At 40.1% G+C, this 25,713-nt stretch overlaps 1 protein-coding gene across 1 annotated transcript in view; it reads right to left on the bottom strand.

The window, feature by feature from the left end:
• NCAPD3 (non-SMC condensin II complex, subunit D3) overlaps positions 1–25,713 on the bottom strand; it is a 133,575-nt gene that overhangs the window by 29,560 nt on the left and 78,302 nt on the right. The window contains exons 18-24 of the mRNA XM_006892853.1: positions 24,645–24,742; positions 24,414–24,529; positions 22,774–22,881; positions 17,609–17,723; positions 17,396–17,503; positions 13,319–13,557; positions 10,881–10,960 (exon numbers count right to left, since the gene is read on the bottom strand). Coding sequence (XP_006892915.1) covers positions 10,881–10,960; positions 13,319–13,557; positions 17,396–17,503; positions 17,609–17,723; positions 22,774–22,881; positions 24,414–24,529; positions 24,645–24,742 — 864 coding nt within the window. The remainder of the gene's footprint in view (positions 1–10,880; positions 10,961–13,318; positions 13,558–17,395; positions 17,504–17,608; positions 17,724–22,773; positions 22,882–24,413; positions 24,530–24,644; positions 24,743–25,713) is intronic.

The raw sequence follows: 25,713 nt of genomic DNA, 5'->3' as shown, positions 1-25,713 counted from the left end.
GGGGTTGGTGTGTCAGAATTAGTGAGACTGGTTCAGGACAGAGAAGGCTTCAGAGCTGCTGTACATAGGGTCATTATACACTGCCGGCAACTCAATGACACATAACAACAACATACTATATTGGTTGTTTTTTATTTAAGCATCTTGTTTAGAGTCAACAAGACCTCAGAGAGGACCTCTATATTTAAAAGTCGATTGTTATTATTTTGGGGGAACATCCTTCTCAGTGATACAGCACTCTTCTGTCAATTTGCTGTACTGAGCTAACCTGGGGTTGCTGTGATGCTGAAACTTGTGCCAATGAGTATCAAATGCCATAACATTTACTCATGGTGAATAGTGTTTAGTGAAGTTCCCAGTTTAAGACAGATTTTGAAGCAGGAGTGGCATCCACTTCTTAACATACCTCTGGAAACTATGAACTTTGAGAAATGATGACAGTTATAGAAAGGCTTCATGTCTTTTGTTCATAGGGTTGCTATGAGATTACAATCAACAACAACAACAATGAATGGGACTGATTATATGAAACACAACGTGAATGAAGAACAGTGTCAAACACAATGTATACAAGCTTTATAAGCAAGGCTACACACACACAAACTCTCTCTCTCTCTGATTTATAGTCCAGTGCATACAACAATAATAAAGCCAAATGTTAACAGGCAAAGTCTCAACTGTAGATTACATGACAAATTTATTATTGTAGAAGGTGAAAGCTGCCTAGATACTGAGTTTTTCTTTGAGGTCAGCCTAAGGTAGTGTTAATTCAGGTAAACGTTTCCATTTCATTTCAGATGCCAAATTCAATCTCCAAATAACAGAAACACCAGTCAATTCACCTGGAAAGGCGCAGTGACAAAGACAATTCCAATACTTCCCATCTGGCTATGGCCCTTCCTTTAAGGCCTCCTCAAGTTCTTTTGCTGTAGGTTACAGGCTATGCTGCTGACCAAAAGGGAAAGGGGTCTGAACCCATTAGCTTCTCCATGATAAAGATGAGCAACCACCTCCCTTAAAGATTTAGGGCCTCAGAAACCCAATGGGGGGCACCATGAGTCCAAACCCACTTGGTGGCAGGAGGTTAGGGAATGTTTCCCTCAAGAAGCACTGGTAGTACAGTGGTTAAGTAACTGACTGCTGATCTAAAGACAGTCATGTCATGAATCTTCAACTAGGAAATAAGGGAGCACTTCACCTCTAAGTACAAAAACGGATTGATAAGGAGAAATGTTCTAAAGACCAGATAAATGTACCTGTGTGCTCTAAGAACAACTTTACCTCTATACAAATTGTGTTCATTAGAGACCCAGGCTTGAAAGGCAAAGGAGGTCACAGCATCCAGTGATGTTCTTTGTAAACAAAGTTACCTTAGTGAAACATTTGTGACAATGAATGGAGAAAATTTTGAGAAACAAAGATAAGAAAAAAATATCCTCTAAAGAATCAGAGATAGTCTGCCTCCTCTCCTATTTAGGAAGGAACCCTGGGGGCTTTGTGGTAGAACTGTGCTGCCATACCAAAATCTTGGGGTTCTGCTCCTCAAAAGACAGATGGGCAATTTCATCCTGTGCGATTTACAGCCTCTAAAAACTAGCTAGAGCGTTAGCTATGAGTCGGTTCAAACTCAATGGTACTCAACAGCCGCAGAACAACAGTACTTGATTTTGGTGGCAGAGTACCTGGGGAAATTTGCTGCTAACCCAAAGGCTGTGTCTCTCTGGCAGTTTAAATCCATCAGGAGCTGTATGGGAGAAAAGTGAGTCATCTCCTCACATGTGACATACAGCCTCAGAAACCAGCAGTGAAGTGTTTTGTATTTTATTACAGTTTAGGCTATAATGGCACAGAACATAGTCAATATAGATTCTACATAATGTTGTCAGCTTTCAAGTTATTTAGAAGTCTAAAATCAGGTATCACTCAGTGATTCTCATAAAAGGGGATATTTTGAGCTTTGATGTCAAATGTTAACCTAATTCATATTTTAGGTTAAGACTAAGCTAAAAGAAAATACACATAGGCAAGCAGGATACTGTTGTCTATTCCTGGTGAATAGCTGGCTTAACATATTATTCAGAGTAAACTCAAAAGTAACAGAATTGACACCAGGGGTTTTGATGCTCTGAGCTGAAAGCAGAGTCAGCTAACTGTGTACCAAGAGAATCCAGGCATCACTCAATGTGTATCTAGTACTCCTACTTTTAAGGGTAAGTCTCAGCCTTGACAGGTTTAAGACTCTATACAAGTCTTAATTAATACTCACGTAGCCTGCTAACTTGATAAATGGAGGAAGTAAACCTATTTTGGGTTTTGTCAGCTGAAATGCTAAGAGAAATGAACATTCCAATAATATTTCCTGGGGCATTCCCTTAGGGAGACAAAAGATAGCCCTGAAAAGTGCTGGGATTAGAAAATGTCAACAGTTCTAAGAAATTCTTAATGATCAAGGACTGCACTGCCAAGGCAAAGGTACACAGTACAAATCCACCAGCTGCTCTGTGGGAGAAAGATGGCAATCTCATCTCATGCTTCTGAAGGGTCAGCCATGGGTCAGTTCAACTTGACAGGACACAACAACATCAATAACAAAATCATCTCCCAACCTCTCCTGATCTTCAAGATAACAAGAGCCAGGTAGAATGCCACAATGGGTCTGAGCAAGACCAAGATCATGAGGGTGACACAGGACTGGGGTCACTGGGAATCTTAACTGACTTGATGTCACCTAACACAACACATAACAAACTGAATTAAAGGGCATTTAAAGAGCCTTTGTTGCAGGATGCTTTCTGTCTTGGGGGGCTACCTGGAAAGTTGGAGGGGTTGAAACCACCAGCAAGTCCACAGGATCAAGATGCAGCAATCTCCCCCTGCAGATTAAGAGCCTTGGAAACCCAGTGGAGGCCCACTAAGAGTCAGAATCCACCTGAAGGCAGGGGGCTGGGGTGCTGGGAGTCTGTGAATATGGTGCAGGACAGGACAATGTGGCATTCTGTTGTATTTGGGGTGGCTAAACATCAGAATTGACTCAATGGCACCTTCCAACAACCAACATCCAGAGAGGTCGCTCAGAATGAATTCTATTATAAGAAAAACAAGAGGAAGATCAGCTAAATCTGAGCAATCATGACCTTGTAGAAAGAAATTACTATTCTCTAAGACTCCAAATCACATTTGTAGGGCCAAAAGGAAAGAGATGGTTTAAATTCATTTTCACACTGAGAGGAAACACAAAAATCTGATTCCCTCTCCCTCCCAATTTCCTTCTTAGCCAAATGTCACATGCTATTTTGGATCAATTGTGTGTTCAATAAAAGACATTGTTCATGGGTTTATATTTCAGATCTGGCCTTTAACCCGTGTGTTATATTAGGACTGGGGCTTAGATCTATTTACATCAGAATTCCATCTGAAACTTCAGGCAAGTTCTTTCTTTTTTTGAACCTTAATCATAATTTAGCGTCGAGGACTCTCCTTCATAGGGTCGCTATGAGTCTCCTACGACTCAACGGCACTTAACAACAATCATAATTTGGGCGAAAATTTACAGAGCTAACTGGTTTCCCTTTAACAGACTGGTTTAAACACATTTTGTTTCAAGGCATTAGTTGCTACTTCCTCAAAAGTACTCTTTTCACCTTCTCCTTGGATTTGTCAATTGCATTTGTCCATCTCTTCCGCCCTTTTCTGTCTTCTACACTGTTTTTTTGGCATATGCTACCCCTTTGGTCTCCTACAGTTGACTGTGTTGAGAAGCAAGTTCCTCACAGCTATTTCTATTCACACTCTGTAGGACTGTCTAGCTGCTTGTTCAAATCCACCAGCTGCTCCGAGGAGAAAGACGGACAATCTCCTCTGCGCAGCCTCTCTTAATCGCCTTCATCTCTCCTCTTCCTACACTGTTCAGCTTCTTTTCTCTGGCTATAACACCCCATTACTCTTCTATTACCCTTCAAGTTTTGCTGTTGTGACCTCTGTACTTGGGGTTCCATGATCAATCAAGCTCCTAAATAAATTGTTCTTACTGCAGAATCAATGGGTGAGGAATGTATTTTTCATATTTATTAATGATACTTTGTTATTCACATTTATTCAAAGGCTTACTGACTGACTACTAGGTTTCATTCTTTTAGTAATACAGGATAGAGCATAAATACAAAAGCTCTGCTTTTGTGAAGAGATAGAATAGAATAGAATAGAATAGAATAGAATAGAATAGAATAGAATAGAATAGAATAGAATAGAATGCTTATATTCTGACAGATACATGTCTCATACATATATGATCAATAAAAAATATGTTGGCAAAGGTGCTCTGAAGGAAAGCAAAAGCTGGGTGAGGCAACCGGGAAGAAGGAGACAGAGTAGAGAACTTTTCCTACTAGTTAAAAAACAACTTCTCCCTCTGATTCATGCAGTAACTCTGTTATTGTGAAGGTCCTATCATTTCCCAACATTTCCTTTCCCATCCTAAACCTGACATCGCTCACAGGGACTTGTTTTTGTCTGCTGCCTTAATCGTCTAATGTCCTGTTTTCACTGCTGTCTCTAATCAGTTTGTCACCATTTTGTAATCACAATACACTTGGAATATTCCCTAGCAACAATTTCACTAAATCCCCTCGATCTCCAATTACTGCTTTTCCACCCAAACTAAGCCACCTCTGCTTTTTCTCCCCTGAAATCATATTTTTCTGTGCTGTCCAGTTGGAATCAACCCTTCGCTGATCCTCCAGTGGGTTTTCAGAGGCTGTAAATCACATGGTAGGAAACTGTTTATCCATTCATCTACAGAGCAGCTAATAGTTTGAACCGTGTGTCTTTGGGATTGCAGTGCGGCTTTTCTTACCACTAACCACATTAGTCTATTCTTTTATTGCTTTAGAGGGGCTCTGGTCTTCCACCTCCTTATACTTTAAAGCATTGCTCCATTAAACTAAAAAAGGCTGACTTATTACTTAGCTATCCTTCTAGCTGAAGAGCAATGGTGTCTCTTTGGAGACTAAGGTGCGTCTGATACAGGCCATGGTCTTTGCAATCACCTGTTATGCATCAGAGAGTTGGACAATGACCAAGGAGGATAGAAGGAGAATTGATGCCTTTGAGCTGTGGCGCTGGAGAAGAGTATTGAGAATACCACGGACTGCTAGGAAAACAAACAGATTTGTCCTGGAAAGGGTTAAACCGGGTGGCTCCTTGGAGGCAAGGATTCTGAGGCTCCATCTAACATACTTTGGACATGTTGTAGGAGAGACCGGTCCTTGGAGAGGGACATCATGCTTGGGAGGGTGGAGGGACGGCGCAGGAGAGGAAGGCCCTCTATGAGGTGGATTGATTCAGTGATTGGGATAATTGGGATGGGAGTGTCAGAGACAGTGCGATTGGCACAGGACAGAGCGGAGTTTAAGGCTGTTGTATATAGGGTCGCTATGAGTCGCAGGCGACTCGACAGCACATAACAACAAAACAACAACATCCCTCTAGTAGTACAATGCCACCATCTAGTGGAGAGAAGGAAAATTATCACCATGGTATTTTGCAGTTCCCAAAGCTGGAGTTTATGCAACCAATTAAAAACATCAGTAGCTTTGCAAATGCTACAATCTTTAGGAAATCCTCCAGGACTAAAAAACTAACTCAATATTCTGTTACTACAGTGACTCTAGAAATCAGCTAGCTACATTAGCAGATGCATTTATAATGTGAGCAGACAAGCCAGGCCTTTGGCCTAAAAAGTGGAAACAAACTAACAGCAACGGTGGTCATCCACTTTTTCAAGTTGCATATTAGGGCTATGTTGAAACTCTTGGTTGTAACAAACTTAGATTGAAGAAATAAATAGAAAGGATTAAGAGAAAGTGCTAAAATAGTGAGCAGCATGGTGGCAAAGTGGTTAAATGTCTCAGTGGCTAACAAGAGGCTGATGGTAAGTCAACAAGTTGCCCCATGGTTAAGAAATGAGGCACTTTATAGCTTTGGAGATCCTGTGGGCAGGCCTGCTCTTTCCAACACAGTAGCTATGGGTTAGAAGACTTGATGGCAATGGGTTTGTTTTTTGTTATTAAAATAGTAGAAGCAGCACATAAGTCTATTATGTAAGGATTATCTCTTCAGCTAGGCTTCTGATTTCTTTCAGATTCATGCTCTAATTTCCTGGAAAACAGGCCCTGTATATATTTTATGCCTTAATCAATACTTTTCAACATAAATGCATAGGAGCTAAAAAAAAAAAATCTTAATTTCCAGCTTCACTATTTAAAAGTATATTTTAAAAACATAAAACAAAACCCTCTCTGACATCAAGTCCACCCTGCCTCACAGTGAGCCTACAGGGCAGATTAGAACTACCTAGGTTTCCAAAGCTATCCACCTTCTGCCTGGGAACAGCTGGTACAGGCAGACCACCTACATTTCACATAGGAGCCCTTCGCTTTAACACTGCTCTCTGTAGTACTCCTTGAAAACATTTTAAATATTCTTAATTTTGCCAGGTCCAGGGTTACAGATCATATTGTAGCAAGAATTACAGATGCAATGTAAAGATAAGGTGTTATATAATGATCTGTCTCCTTCTCAATGAAATAAAATCAATTAAAAAAATTAAAGCCTTAGCTTCTTTTTACTTCTGGCTCCAGAAGACCTTTAATTAGACCTTTATCCTATACTAGCTTATTATGTGAAGGCATTATTTCACATTGGATATTAGAATCAACCAAAACAAAACAAACATTCTTACATGGAATTCTGAATGAATCATATTTAGAACCAGAGAGGCCCTTATTAAAACGTATTTATGTTGTTGTTGTTGTTATGTACAGTTGAGTCACTTGTGACTCATAGTAACCCCATGTACAACAGCTCTGTACCCTGCTCTATCCTGAGCTAATCACCCACCGTCAATACCCTAGTGAATCCATCTCATCCAGGGTTGTCCTCTTGCACTGTCTCTTTACCATGCCAACCATGATGTCCCTCTCCAAGGGGTTCCTCCTGGCAACATGTCCAAAGTATGTCAGATGAAGATTCAGAATCCGTGCCTCCAAGGAACAGCCTGGTTTCACCCTCTTCAGGACAAACCTGTTTGTTCTCCTAGCAGTCAGTAGTCCATGGTATATTCAATACTCTTCTCCAGAACCATACACAGCTCAAAGGCATCAATTCTCCTTCTATCACTGTTGGTCATTGTCCAGCTTTCTGATGTATAGCATGTAACTGCAAAGCCCATGGCCTGGATCAGGTGCACCTTCAAAGGTCCCTAACAGCAGACTTTCCAGTGCAATTCATCTTTTGATTTCCAGGCTGCTGGTATCAAAAGTGTTGACTGTGGAGTCAAGCAAACTGAAGCTGTTAACAATCTCAATCTCTTCACTGTCTACCATGAAGCTGCCAATTGGCCCAGTAGGTGAGAATCTTTATTTTCTTGATGTTGAGCTTCAATCCACCTTGAAGGCCACAGTTCTTAACCTTCTACAGCAAGTGCTTCAGGTCCTCCTCAGTTTCAGCAAGCAGGGTTGTGTCATCTGCATAATGCAGGTTGTTGATGAATCTCCTACAAAGAACTTTTCCTAAGTAGGGTGGATTCTGCCATGCTGTTACTATGTGCTGTCAAGTCAGAACTGACTCACAGCTAAACCCCAAGCAGGTTTTCAGAAGCAGTAAACTACCTGGGAAGAGAATGCCTGTCTTTTTCCCATGGAGCAGCTGATGGATTCATACCAAGTGCCACTGGTTTGGCCAAGCAGCCACTTACTCCCAGACCACCAGTGCTGCCTAATTATACTTAGCTGGTGTAGCCACTCACGGTGGCTTTGAACCAGAGGTCTCAGATGGCTAATGAGGTAGCTCTGTTGACACAGTTGGCAGGGAGCTACCCAAAGACCACCTCTCTCTTATGAGGCTCCATTTCTTTATATCATTTCCAGTGGTTCAAATCCACCAGTAGCTTACAGGAGAAAGATGGGTTATCTCCTTCCAAGGGATTTACAGTCTAAAAACAAAACAAAAGGAGGTCAGCTATGAATTGGTTCCAACCTGCTGACAATGACATGGCTAATGACACTGAGGGTGCTCTGGTGGCCCAGTGGTAAGGAACCCAAACCCAAAGGAACACAGCTTGAATCCATCAGCTGCTCTCTGGGAGAAAAATGGACAATCTTCTCTCAGGTAAATTCAGCCTCTGAAAACTTGCTGGAGGGTCAACTATGAGCCAGTCCAAATCAAAGGCACAAATGGTACTGAGCATCCTGTCACGTATTCGGTAACTGTATAAATGTCTTCTTTTGTTCCTCTTATAATTGAGTTATTTGTATTATATTTTGGTTATTAAATTCTTGTAAGATATACAGTTTCTAAAGACATTTTTCCAGTCAATAGCTTCTCTTCATTTTCTGGATAAAATCCTTGGATGAACAAAGGTTTTATAAATTTATCACATCCTTTGTTTTTTAAATCAGGTCCTTTTTCTTTTGCTGTAACACAATCCTGCTTGCTGAAACTGAGGAGGACCTGAAGCGCTTGCTGCAGAAGGTCAAGGGCTGTAGCCTTCAATATGAATTGGAGCTAAACTTCAAGAAAACAAAGATTCTCACCACTGGGCTGATTGATTGGCAGCATCATGACAGATGGTGAAGAAATTGAGCTTGTTAACAGCTTTAGTTTGCCTAGCTCCATAATAAACACTCTTAAAAAAAAAATAATTATTGATTGGATTTCCATTCATTCATTATTGCCCACCCCTCCCCTGCAGTTCGCTTTTCTCTTTGACAAGTAAAAAAAAAAATCTTTCATTGTTATACAATCCCTTCCCCCACAGTCCACTCCACTATGCAGGTTTCATTCTGGACTCTTGTCATGACAATAATACCTAATCATATATTCCTCCTAAAGAGTACTCTCCCCTCATCTGTTTCAATGTAGTGTATATTATTTACCCCTTCTTAGTTTCCCTCCAACTCCGATGTCAGTCCCGCTTTACAACAGTGGCACTAAGCACTATTTGTCCTTTTGAGACTGAGATATTTCACTCAGCATAATGTCCACCAGGGTCATTCATTTTGACTAATATTTCATGAATTCTTTGTTTTCCAATGCAGCATAGTATTCCATTGTGTGAATATACCAGAGCTTCTCTATCCATTTGTTTGCACAATCAACACTCTTGGCACCAGCAGCCAGGAAATTAAAAGATGAACTGCATTGGGAAAGTTGGCTGTCAAAGACCTCTCCAAAGTACTGAAGAGCAATGATGTCAGTCTGGAGACTAAGGTGCGCCTAATTCAGGCCATGGTCTTTGCAATCACTTGCTATGCATCAGAAAGCTGACAATGACTAGGGATGACAGAAGGAGAATTGATGCCTTTGTGCTATGGTGTTGGGGAAGAGTATTGAATATACCATGGACAGCTAAGAGAACAGATGGGTTCATGCTAGAGAGAGTGAAACCAGGTTGCTCCTTAGAAGGAAGGATTCTGAAGCTTAGTCTTGACATACTCTGGACACAATGCAAGGAGGGTCCACTCCTTGGAAAGATGCCTTGAGGAACAAGTGCCTCCTTCATCATGAAACCAGACTTATTGGATGGTGCCTGGCTATCATTCTGAACATTTTTATTTTTTAATAAATATCTCATGGAAGAATCCTGATTCAAAGAAGAGAAATTACAACAGAAATTAATTCCCAGAATTTTAAATTTGTTGCTCCAAATTTTCTGGAGTGGCAGAGGCTAGATGAATCCCTAAACCTACTGCAATGAGATTATCTTCAAACATCAAATAATAATTGCTCCTGAAATAATCTTAAAACAATAATTTAACTTGGCTAGTAACAAAAGATTGAGTATTATACTCTTTTAAAAACTATGCTAAAAAGAAAAAAAAAGTACTATGTGGGATCATATTGACAAAAGCAATTTGAAAGATCAGAAAAAGGCCCTGAGGGAGGAATAACTCAGAAAATGAGAGTGGGAACGGTCGCACAGCGCAATAATCTCACCAGCATTACTAAGTTATATATGCAGAACTGCTGAACATTTTGCTGTATATATTCTTTACAACAAAAAAGAATAAAATTTGGAATAAAAACTACAGTATAGGAAAATGATAACACTTATAAAATTAAGTCCCTTTACTAATTCTCATTTTCAACAGTCTTGCAATTTGCACACTCTATTTCACACTGAACTTCTATTTTAACTCCTAGAATTTCTTCCTCAGAAGTTTTACACTTAAAAGTCTGAATTCCTTATTAAAGCTAATATTTTATTGGCTTGGAAAGCAACATAGTAAGTCAACTGCTAACAGCTACTATAGCTTAGTAGGATATACAAACAGCATACAGTTGAGCAAAGGAATTACATAATTTTATAATATACAATTTTTTAATGTAATTAATAAAATTATATTATGTAATTTTATAACAGCAGGTCTTCATCACTCCTTCAGGAAGAGCTGATAATGTTAGCAAATCTGAGCAAATTTTATTTCTTTTTAAGCATCCAAAATACAACTTTGTTGTACAGCTTTTATTATTTTTTAAATCAGCTAATTTTTCTGGCAATTGCTAAACCAGGAAAAAACCAAACTCATGGTCAAGTCAATTCCAACTCACAGTGACTGTCAGATAGAAGTAAACTGCCTACAGGTTTCCCAATGCTGTGATCTTGTATAGACTGCCTCATCTAGTAGCTGGCTAGTTTTAACTGCTGACCTGAGGGTTAGCAGCTGAAGTTTTAATCATTGTTCTTCTGGGGATGGTTGGCAACTGCTGACGGTTCATTAAATCCAATGCCAACTCTTAATCAAAAGGAAGGAAAGGAGATCAACGTAGATGAGTAATTAGATAAAGCTTTAGTCATCAGACATTTGAGGGTAAAGATTTACCTGGCAATATCTGAATGTGAATCGATAAGAGTGCTGACAAATCGGAAGAAGAGTGAGCCCTTCCACTTCACGAATTCCTCCTGTACAAAGAAATCAGCATGTTTTAGGATGAATATTAACATATACACTGAAAAAGTATTCATCATACAAACAACTGCTAACTTTTTGTAACATCACAATGGTCAGGCAGCCAATCTGTCTAGAGCTCAATAGCTCATATAGTTGCCACAAACTCCTCAATCATCTTAAAAACATGTACTAATTGACAGTGACAAACAGTGGAGGACTATCTGTATCTGCAACATCAATTTTCCTCTTTATTGGAAAGATGTTTATTGCGCATAGCTCGACATTTCGAGATGTAAAAGGGCCACATAGCTAGCTCTGTTTCTGGATTATGTAAACAGAGAGAGAACATTAGTTTTTTTTACTAGACCACTAATAACTGCTTGACACATAATTTTATATACTATAAAAACTGAAATTTTATTATTATATATATATTACTAGCCCATCTCAGAGGAGCTATTATGAAATAAAGTTAAATCCCTTTCATAAAATATCAAATATAATTTTCTCTCAGAGACCAAATCAATATTCTCAACATGTAAGAGTATTTAGTATTTAGGGTCTACTGCTTTCAGAGCTTTACAGTCCACCAGGTTCTTTAGTCTATTGTTGTTGTGAGGTGCCACTGAGTTGAGTACAACTCATAGCAACCCTATAAAAAAAACATCTGAACTCTACCCTATCCTGTCCCATCCTCACAATCTCTGACACACTCATGTCCATTTGGTCTTCCTCTTGTCATTTATCCACCTATCTAAGCATGGTGTCATTATCCAAGAAATAACCTCTCCTGGCAACATACCCAAAGTATGTGACAAAGCTTCATCACCTTTGCCTTCAAGGAGTACCTTCTCCAAGACATACCCACCTATTTGTTCTTTTGGTAGTCCTTGGGACATTCAGCATTCTTCTCCCAACACCACAGCTCAAAGGCATTAATTTTTCTTCTGTCATCCTTAGTCACTGTACAACTCTCAGATACATGGCAAATAACTGAAAAGACCATGGCCTGAATCAGGCACATCTTACTCCTTAAACTAACATCATTACTCCTCAATAATATGGAGAGGTCTCTCACTAAAACCTTTCCAAATGCAACACTGTTGTTGCTGTGTACTGTTGAGATGAAACCAACCCATAGCTGACCCTCTAGCAGGTTTTCCGAAATACTTATTGCAGGGGAGGAGATTACCCAACCTTCTCCTGCAGAAAAACTGGTGGATATGAATCACATGCTTTTCAGATTGCAGCGCAGCTTCTTACCACTAAACCTTCAGAGCTCAGTGCAGTATGTCTCCTTATCTCCTGACTGCTGGTACCAAGTGTACTGATTGTGGATCCCAAAGTCACTGACAGTATCTGTCTTTTCTCCATTTATCATGATATTGCCTATTAGCCCAGTAGCAGGCATTTTTCTTTTCTTGACATTAGACATAATACATATTGAAGGCTACAGTGTTTAACCTTTGGCTCCAAGTGCTTCAAGTCTGCCTCAATTTCAGCAAGCAAGGTTGTGTCATCTATATAACAAAGGTTATTGATAAATCTTCCTCTAATCCTGAAGCAACATGATTTTTCACCGAGTCTAGCTTCTCAAAAAACTTGCACAGCACACAGATTAAAGAGATAGCACATCGTTCTCCTGCGGAGCAGCTGGAAGATTCAAACCATGTGCTATTGGGACTGCAGTGCAGCGTCTTATCACTAGGCCAGCAGAGCTCCCTTGTCTAGGGATAGCCTTGGTCTAGGTATAGGTTTGGCATAAGCACAATTAAGTGTTCCATTCTTCTCAATGTTAGCAATAATTTGTTATGATCCACAGTAAATGCCTATGCACACAGTCAATAAAGCATAAATACACATTCTTCAGGTATTCATTGCTTTCAGCCAGGATCCATCTGACATCAGTAATATCACTGGTGCCAAGGTCTCCTGTAAATCCTACAAGAACTGTCTATGTACTCCAGACAGGGTAAATATAAAGACCTCCATTTTTCCAAGTGAGTTCACCAGGGAAGTACTGCCTTGTTCAAGGTTAAGCAGTGTGGCAGAATCAGAGTAAGAACTACTTTCACTACTTTTTGCATAGTGTTTCACTCTACAGGATGCTCCCTTGTTTCATGATGCTAGACAGGACACCTAAATAAACACCCCAAGTGAATATGAAGAAATAATATCTGTTTAAAAGGCAATCATTAGAAAATCTCATCAGCAATGAGGTCAGTTATTTTTAGACTGAACTATAACACTGCATATTTTCAAAATTCTTCATACATTTTCCCAGACCAGAAACAATTATGCTGGGGCAGGGATGTGGGGGAGGCAGGGAGGTGGGGTGGAGGTGTTTTGGGGTGATGTCTAATTCTTACCTGCAGGAGATTGGTAAGCAAGATGAGGGTCTGCTTCCGGATGAATGGATCCGAGTCCTTGAGACACATAGAAATATTGGGGATGTATCTGTCCACCATGACAGTGTAGCGGATGCAGAGATCACACATAACGATGATGACGTTGTTGCGCACAGCCACATCACTGCACACATCCAACTCGCGTACAAGGGCTGGGATGCTCCGTTTGGCTAGGTCTTCATGCTGCAAGCACAACTTTCCTATTGCAGAGGAGAAGGAAATGTCTCATTCATTCTACTCTGTCCTCCTTCGATATCTAAATTTTCTCCACATAAACCTTGTTATGGGTGTTATTTAATCTAAGTTAAAACATCACATAAAACATTTCAAACAAGAAACTTAAAGCCCGACAGATCAGAGCAAGGTGAAAACCACTGCCGTCAAGATGGCTCTGAATCATTGTGCCTTCAAGTGAGCACAACTCATAGTGACCCTATGAACAAAAAACCTGAAGCCCCTCTACAACTATCAAGAGTTATCAAAGTTCATAGTTTCCAGAGGCATGTTATTCAGGTAGTGGATGCCACTCCTGCTTATACATTATATTTTATATAATTATCACCATCGCCCAATGCCTATTATCACCCCATCTATTCAAGCCCCACTGAACCTTTCCCATTACTTCATTCCCTCCAACCATTAACATCTGCTATACCAATGATTTTTCCTCCTTCTCTTTTTCCTAACCCTCTTCTCGCCTTTCCCTTCTAAACATTTATACACATCTTATTCAGTTATCCCATATTCACAATACTGCCCTTATGCAGTATTTGCCCTTATGTGACTGCAGTATTTCACTCAGTATAATGCTCTCTAGTCTTTCCCAAGTTATACAGTATTTTACAAAATATTTGTTCTCTAGTGCTGGATAGCATTCCATTGTTCTGAATGTAGCACAATTTCTCAATCCATTCATTTGTTGATGGACATTTAGCTAGGATGTAAACCTTTATGGAAAGACACTGCACCTCTCTGTTCTTTAGAGTCTGAATTGTCAAACTTGCAGTTAATAGTTCAATATATTATACACTATATCGTCAGGATTTGGTTCATCTTAACAAAACATAAACTCCCCAGAAGTTTCACAAGATGTAGTATCTATGAGACATTCTCTCATGTCAATAAAGTTATTCCCTTTTAAAGAGAATATCTCAATTCTGAAGTTATCAACTGGAGCTCTGGTGACTTAGTGGTAAGAAAATGGCTGCTAACTCAAAGGTATGTGGTTTGAATTCACCAGATGCTTCATGAGATGTACAATTTCCTCCTGTGTGATTTATTGCCTCTGAAAACCTGCAGGAGGGTAAGCTATGGGTCTGTTCTGACTCAATCATACACAACAACAACCACTAGCATGGAAAGTGACCAACAAAACCTAATAAAGGATACCTATTACCCTTGAAACTGAGTAGGACCTAAAGCATTTCCTGTGGCAGGTCAGGGACTGCAGTCTTCAGTATGGAAGGCTCAATATCAAGAAAACAAAGATTCTCACCACTGGGCCGATGGGCATCACAATGGATGGTGAAGAGCTTGAGATTGTTTCATAGTTTTGGTTTGCTTGGATCCACAGTCAACACTCTTGGCATCAGCATATTGCGATGGGAAAGTCTGGTTAGAGACCTCTCTAAAGTGCTGGATGTGCAAAGATGTCAGACTGGAGACTAAGGTGTGCCTGATACATGCCATGGTCTTTGCAATCACTTGTTATGTATCAGAGAGCTGGACAATGACTAGAGATGATGGAAAGAGAATTGATGCCTTTGAGCTGTGGTTTTGGAGAAGAGTATTGAATATACCATGGACTGCTAGGAGAACAAACAGATTTGTCCTGGAGAGGGTGAAGCCAGGCTGCTCCTTGGAGGCAAGGATTTGGAAGCTTCGTCTGACATACTCTGGACATGTTGCAAGGAAGGACCGGTCCTTGGAGAGGATGTCATGCTTGAGAGAGTGGAAGGACAACGAGGAAGAGGAAGACCCTCGATGTGGTGGATTGATTCAGTGACTGGGGTAATTGGGAAGGGAGTGTCAGAGACAGTGCGATTGGCATAGGACAGAGCTGAGTTTAGGGCTGTTGTACATAGGGTTGCTATGAGTCACAGGTGACTCGACGGCACATAAGAACAACAACATTATCCTTGACTATATATGTTCCCTAAGGAAGCAGAATATCTTTTAAATAATGGGAACTCTGAGGTACATAAGTAGGAAAGGTTGTTCATTTTATTTATTTTGTGTTCATACTTAAGAGAAGGGCCTGGGGTGTGATTTGGTTTTATCTGTAATTCTCTATTTTAAAAATAACCCTAATTATTGGGAAAAAGAAATTCTCTGGGGGTCTAGGGTTTACCATTCAGATATCTTTCCTAGCCACTCATGAACTGTTTCTTTGTGCTGAAATAATTATTATATTAAGGAGAGAGGATTAGGAGGGCATACAAGTCTTACCCGCTAAAGCCTTATATAAGCTCACAAGACCTTAGTGCTATGTGCTTTCTCTTCTTGATCACTCACGTAGGACACAGTATCTTGCCTGTATCACCACTGTCACCATCAAGCTGTGCCACAACTGACAGTCTTCAGGATCCTGGCCCTTTGCTCACTAGTTTCTCCAAAACCAGCCTACGTAATTATGGTCACCTGAGTCATTCCCTTATCATGCTGAAGTCCCTGGGAGATCTTCTAGTGAATCACTAAACCCAAGGGCTATAGAGGAATTGGGGAACTGAGCCATGGCTGCAGCTGTCCATGTTAAAAATTATGGATTTATACAGTTGATTAAACATCTGGGACTATATTGATCTGAAACTTCTTACAAATAGTCTGCTATGCTAATCTTAGCAGGATGAATTATAAAAACAAATTCCTAGGTCTTAACTAGCATAACACACAACACACTAACGGGTTTAAAAGCTGAATGGTAACACAGAGATCAAAGATCAATGACAGGAGTTCATGGATAAGTATTCTTAATAGGCTTACCAGTCAGTTATGGAAAGTATCAAATAAACCATCATCTTTTACAAACTGAAATGAAAATTTACTTTTCCTTTCCCCAAACTGAGAACACTGCCTATTATGCAGTTCATGGTAAGAAAAGAAAAAAACCAACAACAAACAAACAGAAAGTCCCTCTCTATATAATGTTAACAACCTGCCAGATGCAGGTAACACATGCTGAAAACTAAGAATATTAAAAGAAAACGAACATTTTAAACATTTACTATTGAAACGGAGTATAGATTTATACCTCAGAAAAAAAGAGTTCTCACAACTAGACTAATAAATAATACCATGGTAGGTGGAGAAAATATCGAAGCTGTCAAGGATTTAATTTTACTTAGATGCACAATTAATGCCCATGGAAGCAGCAGTCAAGAAACCAAAAGATGTTTTATATTGGGCAAAGCTGCTGCAAAATGGTCAAGGGGAACGATACCACTTTAAGAACTAAGGTGCACCTGACACAAGCTAAGGTATTGTTAATCAGTTCATATGCACGGGAAAATTAAACATTAAATAAAGAAGACTAAAAATCAACTTTGAATTGTGGTGTTGGTAAGTAATAGTAAAATATACCAACGACTGCCAAAAGAATAAACAAATGTGTCTTGGAACAAGTTCAGTCATACGCAGAGCATGTTATCAGGGTGGGTTAGTCACTGGAGGAAGACATCATGCTTGACAGAAAAATGAAAAAAAGAGTAAGACCCTCAACGTGATGAACTGACACAGTGACTGTGCAGCTGGTCAGAGCGGGCAGTGCATCATTCTGCTGTGGACAAGGTCACTAGGGATCAGAAACCACTCGAAGGCACCTAACAATAACAGAGAGTCTTCTGAGTCTGAAAGTCTTGGTTTGCTAGCACTCTGAGGCCGGTAGAGCTGAATACCCTTATGAGAATTATTTCAAAAAATCATAAAAAGGAGAAAAGAATGAAGCCTAGCATATCAAAATGAGTACACAGCACATTAGAGTGGTTAGGCTTATTTAGACAAAATAGCTGCAGCCCATGCTGCCCCATGAGCAATCCTTACCTAAGGTAATGACGGCATGTGCTCTAATCACAGAAGGCATGGCACAGCCTCTGAACTGGGATAGTGGCTCCGAGGCAGGGGTGTCACTGTCGCCTTGAGATGCTGCTACTAAAGACAAAGAGAACAAAGGTATAGGTATAGGTAGAGTACCTCAGAGGTTGACACAGTCACACACAGGTAGCACAGGGTGGAGAATAATTTCAAGTGCCTTACAGTGGTCCGCGTCAGCAGAAGCAGCCAGAATGGACTGAATCAGAAGGAAGACTCGCTTCTCTACCTTAGCTGGACACAACTGGGCTATATCTCCTAAGGTAAAAATGCATCTCACCTATAAATAGAGTTAGTTTTGTAGTAAAAAATAAGGCAAAGAGAATTAACTCTAGTTAGATTAAGAACATTTTAGTGAAATACTTTTTTTTTTGTTCCCTCAAATGAAAAACTTTATACAATATTTAGTAAAAATACACGGTTATTTTAAAAAATTTAGTCACTATGTAATGAGGTTCATTCAGAATTAGGGTCGTCATATAATTTTGTCAACTCAGTCTAGATTTTACTGTTATAACTAAAAGAGTGTACTACTCATAATTACGGCGTGACAATAAGGGGTAAATCAGAATTATCCTGGGCATACTAGAATATATAACCACCCACTTATAATCTTATCACCTGTGGTGTTAAGGATTTATTGTTTAAAATGGCTTCTCTAGACACTGCCTGATTTTGTCATGTGGATGGGTGAGAATATGTGAATATGATGTGTTAGCCTATCCATAAGGGGAATGGCTAGTCTCATCTCTAAATTGAGCAGATGAGGTAGCAGATTTGAGTCTCACCACCAGTAAAGCACAGCAGGCAAGCATTCTGTGCCCTGCAGGCCAGAAGTTCCTGCACCAGCCAGGTCTACAGCAACAGCGGCCACGGCTGAAGCAGAGGACCAGAGACCCAACACGAGATGGAGCTGACCTTGTAACTGCTACTCCTCTCCAAGGAACCAGAACTAAAAGCCTTTGCCCAAGTTGGTTGGATAACTGGTGTGAAGGGGGAATAGTTAGCCATAATTGGCAAGACCAAGAGCTCTGTACCTCTGTCATGAGACTCAAGAATGAGGCTCCTAAAAGCACATGTCTACAGCTGTCCTGAGTGATTTTGTTCTGTCACTAACCTGAATCACAGCCTTTTGACTTCTCTAAATATGGTTCTATGTGGTCTGTGAGCTATCCTATCAGATTCTGGATGCTCTAAAGCAGTAAGATTGCTTCTGCGATGTGCAGGAGTGTGGCTGATCATATGGGAATTGATTTTGTGTTGTTCATGCTGTTGGTGGGGACAATTACCCTTTGTGAAGTTAAGGCCAGATAGAGCCGTCCCAACATGGCCCTGGCTCTTTTTGTACCACATAAAGGCCCCATTATTATTGTTGTACATAATGATCTTTTCAAAGTATTTTTATAGTCACATGGCTTTAAGTTTATTTTTCTTATACACTTAACAATTACAACATTTTATATTGAAGAGAAAAAAAAACCAACCCCAATTAACATCATTTTAAAGTTTGAACTTATTACTACCATTATTAGGAATATTTTCTTTTAAACAAATGTTTGATAAACCATGTCATTTTAAACCACAATATCGTAATTTATTCCACCATTAAGGCAATATGCATATTGATTGTATTGTTATTTACTTTTCATTGCTATTGTTATATTATTTAGCTCTGATAAACACTTTTATATCTTTGCATTCTATTTCTTTAGACATTAAACCTATCTTGTACTTCAATACGTATTTCCAATCTGCTTGCCAGATTAGTTTACTAAAACAAGTATTAGTTATAGTTTCCTCAGATTCACTGTTTCTGTGTGTTTACTAAGGATATGCAGCTAAAATTTTCATTAATATTGCTTATTTCTTTTTTATTTCAATAATGGAAAAGTGATGTCAAATAAAGGATTATTTTATGGTTAAAAAAGTCAATCGTATGAGAGTATTTAATAAAATTCTGAAAAAGATTATATATCTTAATAAAGAATTATTTAACAAAGTAAAGAAGTATGAGAAAAAAATGGAGTTGGTTTTGTAATTAAAAATGTCATTTCTAGATCAATCCTGAAATACAATGTGACATGATAGTATCCATATGCATACAAGGAAGTCCAGTGAATACCACTATCATTCAAATATATGCACCAACAACGAGAGCCAAAGAGGAGGAAATAGAAGATTTCTATCAACTTTTGCAGTCAGAAATTGATCAAATATGCAATCAAGATGCATTCATAGTAATGGGCGACTGGAACGCAAAAGTTGCGAAGAAGGATTAGTAGCTGGAAAACACGGGCTTGGGGAGAGAAAGAAGGCTGGAGATAGAATGATAGAGTTCTGCACATTCAATGAATTATTCATTGCAAATACCTTTTATAAGAAACATAAACACAGGCTATACACATGGATCTCACCTGATGGTATGCATAGGAATCAAATCAATTACATTTGTGGAAAGACTCGCTGGACAAGCTCAGTATCAGCAGTGAAAACCAGGCCGGGTGCTGATTGTGGGACAGATCATCAACTACTCATACGCAAGTTCAAGATGAAGTTGAGGAAAATTAAATCAAGTCCACAGAAACCAAAACTTGACCTTAAGTCTGTCCCACTCGAATTTCAAAACCATCTCAGAAACAGGTTTGAGGCCTTGAGCACTAATGAGCATAGACCATATGAGCTCTGGGAAGATATCAAGAAAATTGTCCATGAAGAATCCAAAAGATCATTACAAAGACTGAAGAAGAAGAAAAGACCAAGATGGATGTCAGATGAGACTCTGAGTATTGCATTAGAACTCCAAGAAGCCAAAGCTAAAGGAAGAAATCAAGAAATCAAAGAGCTGAACAGAAAATTTCCAAAGGCAGCTTGGGATAACAAAGCAAGATACTACAATGAAATGTGCAGAGAGCAGGAGTCAGAAAATCAAAAGGGCCAGACTCACTCAGCGTTTCTTAAGCTGAAGGAGCTGAAAAACAAATTCAAGCCACAGGTGGTAATACTTAAGGATACTTTGGGTAGAATGTTGAATGATCCAGGAAGTATCAAAAGAAGATGGAAGGAGTACAGAGAGTCACTGTATCAGAAGGAAATGGCTGACACAGAGGAATTTCATGAAATAACATATGAGCAAGAGCCCAATGGTGATGAAGGAGTAAGTTTAAATTGCTCTGAAGGAACTGGGGAAAAACAAGGCTCCAGGAGTTGATGGCATACCAATTGATTTATTTAACAAACAGACGCTGCCCTGGATGTGCTCACTAAGTTCTGCCAAGGAATCTGGAGGACAGCCATCTGGCCAACTGACTGGAAGAGATCAGTATTTGTTCCCATTCCAAAGAAAGGTGACCCAACAGAGTGTGGAAATTATGAAACGATATCATTACTATCACAGGCAAGCAAGAGTGGAATGGTGGGAATGAGTGTGTCTGAGATGGCGAGGGTGGCACAGGATAGAACGGGGTTTAGGGCTCTTGTACATAGGGTCACTATGAGTCGCAAGTGACTCAGTGGCACATAACAACAACAACAAAGAAGTATGCAGTAAACATTATAGGGCAGAAGTTTTTCATATGATTTTGAATGAACAGTAGATTCTGATGACATTTAATGATTGGAAAAAACCCTGTGGGGATATACTCACTGGACATAATACATAGTTTTCTTATTTTGGGCAGGGATCTGCTCACATGAATTTGAACAGAACTTCTCTAGAAACTTCAGGTGAAGTCTATTTTACAGATCATGCTCTTTTTTTTTTCTTGAGCAAAAATCACTTTCATTGGGATGCTCTTTTAAGTTTTAAGAAAAAGTAAAAGATAAAGTTAAATGACAGATTCCACTAACAGATGCCCAGAGGCACAGGCTGGGTATTTCTACTTGATACAGTGCAAAGAAGGGGATCCCAGTTTGCACCTCCCATACTCCTTTCTGCAGCCCAGCTGTCTGCTGGGCTTCGCTGCACCTTCCTGAATACCTGCTTGCAGACCACACCCTCCACTCTCATCTCCAGGTGCAGCCCACGGCCTTCTAGCCACTGGTCCAGCTGCCGCCCTTCTTCTCGCTCTTGTGCACACTTTAGCTTATCTCCTTCTCAGCTCACTGTAGTCATGCACAGATGGTCATTTATGCCCGTCAGATCCTCTTCAAACTCCTTCCCATCCTGGAAATCCATGATGTTCTGGATGAAAGTGCTCAGGATGCGATGATCATATAGTCATTGTCCTATATGATCTGTCTGTCTTGAGCAAGGTGGCAATCTTGCACAATGCCATGTTCAAGTGTGCACAAGTATTTCTTGAAATTCTCATTGTTCAGCATTTTCCTGTAGCTAGTAAAACTAACTGGCATTTTTGTGGGCTAACAGGGCCTGATGGCCAGAAGTTGGCATGATGGCACTGGACTCTGTCCGGGAGGCCTTTAACACTACTCTTCTTGTATTTAAAAAAAAAAAGGCGGGGGGAAGGTCCTGATTCTGACTGGTAATGATACATTTTATTCTTGAAATCATGCATAGTCATAACTGAAATCATTAAAAGTGGTCTATTGTTAAAAGAGCAGACCATTTCTAAGCATAGTCTTCCTTCAATCACTGAGAACTACAAATGCTACCTGGCAAAGCAGGGTCTGACCACAGAAGAGAGGTGTTGTATTAATCTTTAAGCAGACACAGAAAATAGCCAGATCTGGTTAAAAGATGAGTTTATACTGAAGGACACCAACAAGCGGGTCATTATTTTCTTTACCAGACAGGAGCACAAAACATTTTGTTGGCAACAGCCATTCAAATCAACACTCATTTATTTGTCCTTTAGAATCTATTGCACTGAAAATTCCTAAAGCTGGGATTTAATGTTAACACAATTTAGTGGTATCAAGGTCACCTGTGTTTTGATTCGAAAGCACCACATTTCATTAGACATTACTTTAAAAATGCTCAGTACTATTCTCCATGTCTGCAGTGTGATGTTCCTACAGTTAGGAAGATATTTTATAACTTAAATAAATCAACCACAAGGAAAAACATTCACTTATTCCTTATTAATTTTTAAGCTTGACTTTATCAAGCTTGTGATATACTGTGTTAATAGGCTTCTTACAGGATCTAACTGAATGAAATTTATAATACCAAATATTTTTCACCCATACAGTAACAATTAAATAAGAAAAAAGTACATTATCAATATGTTTCTACTAAAAAGAGTTAAGTTCTAGTCTAGGAGAGTTCTTCATAATAATACTTAAAAAGCCCACCACACCATAATTTTTTCTTTTTAATCCAATTGATATGAAAGGGAGAGAAACAGTGATGAAGAGAGAATGGTGCTTACCAGCAGGTCTTCATCCACATTCCCGGCCCCGCCTTCCTTGAGGACTATGTTGGAGAGGCAGTGCTCACAGGCAGCAAGCACATCCACACACACCTGCTTCAGTAACTCCTGCAGTGAGGTCAAGACCATTTCTGAAGAATCCAGATCATCTACCAAACTACTACTCACCAAGCTCAATTTTCTCAGAATAAATGCTAACATCATCAAATGAAGAAAAGATAAGGTATGTAAAACCCTAGGCACTCCAATTTATATCTTCCCGTGTTTCCAAAATTTAGCCTAAGCTAAAATGGCATATTTTTAGTCGGTTATTTTGCTATGAAAATTTGGCTAAGTTAGATTATAAACAACTATGTGAGTTCACATTTATAAAATACTTCTTTCTGCATTTACTCCGTGAGGGCAAAAGCAGTAGGAGTCAGACTCATGTGGCAACCATGGCCTTGGTGTCCTAACTTCTAGGAAACCATTAACAGCACTGTTCCCCCAACAGGCCATTCTGCCATTCACTGCCATTCTGCCAAGTGCAGGTGGTGAATTATTTCAATAAACAGCAGAAATGAAAAGGAAAAAAGCTAAAACATCTATTTATTCACTAGAGAAAAGTTTTCTGTATCTCTCGCTTAAATGCTTAAGGCAGTTGTCCTAGGAAGGCATTCCAAAGTACATAGGCTCACTGCTTCCACTGCAGTGCTTCTACATTGGCCTAAGGTGGACGATATTACTGCAGTGATTATGTTGAGTGTATCTGTAAGCTTCCCTCAATACAAGGAATGTCTCAGGAAGGTGCCCAGTCTAACGACAAGCCAAGGCTCAAAAGCCACTATCCCATATGAGGGAACCTGATCAGTGTTTGTCAAACTGTTGGTAAAACAGGAGAATGATCAAAATGATTTTTTACTCTCACTTGTTCTAAAACACATTATAACTATTTTCTTATTACTACTTTTCTTATGTTATCTTATTTTTGGTAAAAAAAAATATGGTAAAACCCACTTCCATTGCACAGTTTCTAGGCATCAGGATCCATGACATTGGTTATATTCTTATATTGTGTTAATATTCTTGCTGTTTTCTGCTCAGTTCTGAAGGAATCTAAGTAAGTGGAAAAGCACCCCAAGAATTCTTGGAACGAGGGAAGAGGTGATGCAGAAGGGTATATGAAACGACAGTAAGTAGCCAGGCTATCTCATCAAAATACAGCTTTTTAGAATTTTCTCTCGGAAACATGTATTCACCAGCAGGCTGAATTACTATGATACTTGTACCTAAGATCAATGTTATTACTGTATACTGTCAAATCTTGACCAAATCACAGCTGACCCACTGGCAGGTTTTCTGAGGCAGTAAACTACATGCGAACAGACTGCCCACCTATCTCCCATGGAACAGCTGGTGGATTCAAATCACGTGCCTTTGGGATTGCAGCACAGTAAGAAAACCAAACGTTTCCAGCAGCCAAAAGCAACTGCTTGTCCTATAAATTATCCTCATTGTAGTAATGGAAGCTAAGGGCTATACATCCTTACTAGTTCTTTAGTTATAAGGTAATTTCAAAACAGAAAGAGCAGTGTGTCTAAGTGTAAAGAGCAGTATATATAAGTACAAATAAATTCTAAATGACAAGAAGTCACTCTTACCTGCTCCTCTACAGATGTCTCTGCAGATGCTCTACAGAGTCCTTGCAAAGTATCAACTGCTGAACTGATCACCTCTAGAGACCACTGAAATCCATTAAGCTTGCATTTGATAACATCTGAAAAGGAAGTCAAAACCCAACAAGTACTCACTAGTAAAATGGAAATAAATAGAGAGAATACAGAGATGAGAGGTACCATGCTGCCAACAGAGAGTCTAGAACAGACACTCACCAGTCACTTTATCCCGGGTGCTCTGAGGAAGGTGGTTTGCAATATGCCCAATGACACACAGGATATGTCCAAGGGTGTTTGAATTGGGATTCTGCTGACTAGAAAAAAGGCAGGAGGAATATCAGTATATAATCAAAGCACTTCCTGAAATTGAAGAGCTCTAGCTGCAGAAAGGAAAATATTCTCCCAACAGAAGAGAAAAAAATTCTACCCCCAGCCAGAACTCCGCCGCCAGACCGAAGGTCTCTGCCGCCAGACGACTGACCAGGAAGAGACCCGGGAAGAGCAACAGTCAGCCACCCACCGCGGAACTCCAGAGGAGCGAAGACTACCCGCCACTGTGTGACCACCAACACACGGGGTGCTGCTGCATAAACCCCCAGCAGCGCACAGGCCCTGCCCCCACCTCTTGGTGATAGTCTCCAAGCCCTGTGCTCCTTACCTGCCTAGTCCCTTGCTTTCCTCCCTTTCCCCCCGCACGCTTGCAACTCCACAACCACAGCTCCACAACCATGCACCTCAGCCCCCACCATAAACCTGTGACCTCAGGGCACCACCACAGATCCAGCCATCACCCGGAGCTATCAGCCGAGCTGTTGTGGAACTAACCTGGCAAGAGAAAGGCTGGTAGGATCTTAGCTGTGTTTTCTGGGGCAGTGCTGATTACCCGGGAGAGGACCTAAGGGTGTGCCCACTGGTGGGGAATTTGGCCGAACTCTCTTGGGCTACACAAACTGCCCAAAACGAGCCAGCCAGGTGGCTTCTGTGAACTCTGCAGACCAGCCAGAGATTAGTGGGTTGGTGGGAATTTGACCTTGACTTTTCGGATCCTGTCAGATCAAGGACCCTGCTGGAGCAGGGGCTGTTGTGTGTGGGCACCTACAAAAACGCCACCAGGCAGGGAACACTGAAAAAAACCACTGGGTAGGAAACGGACAGCAGGAATTTGAGTAAGGACCTCAGTTGTGAGCACACTGAGACAGCAGAGGTTTAAGCAAGGTCCTCCAAGTGATTGGCATGCCCTTGTGATCACCCAACCCTTTGCCTTCCTCACCCCATTTGGCTCCAC

The sequence above is a fragment of the Elephantulus edwardii genome, unplaced genomic scaffold (assembly GCF_000299155.1).
Source record: "Elephantulus edwardii isolate Elephantulus edwardi_28Jun2011 unplaced genomic scaffold, EleEdw1.0 scaffold00120, whole genome shotgun sequence".
In the NCBI taxonomy this organism is placed as follows: domain Eukaryota; kingdom Metazoa; phylum Chordata; class Mammalia; order Macroscelidea; family Macroscelididae; genus Elephantulus; species Elephantulus edwardii.
Note: the sequence above shows the minus strand (reverse complement) of the source record. Positions and strands in the feature narration are given on the sequence as shown.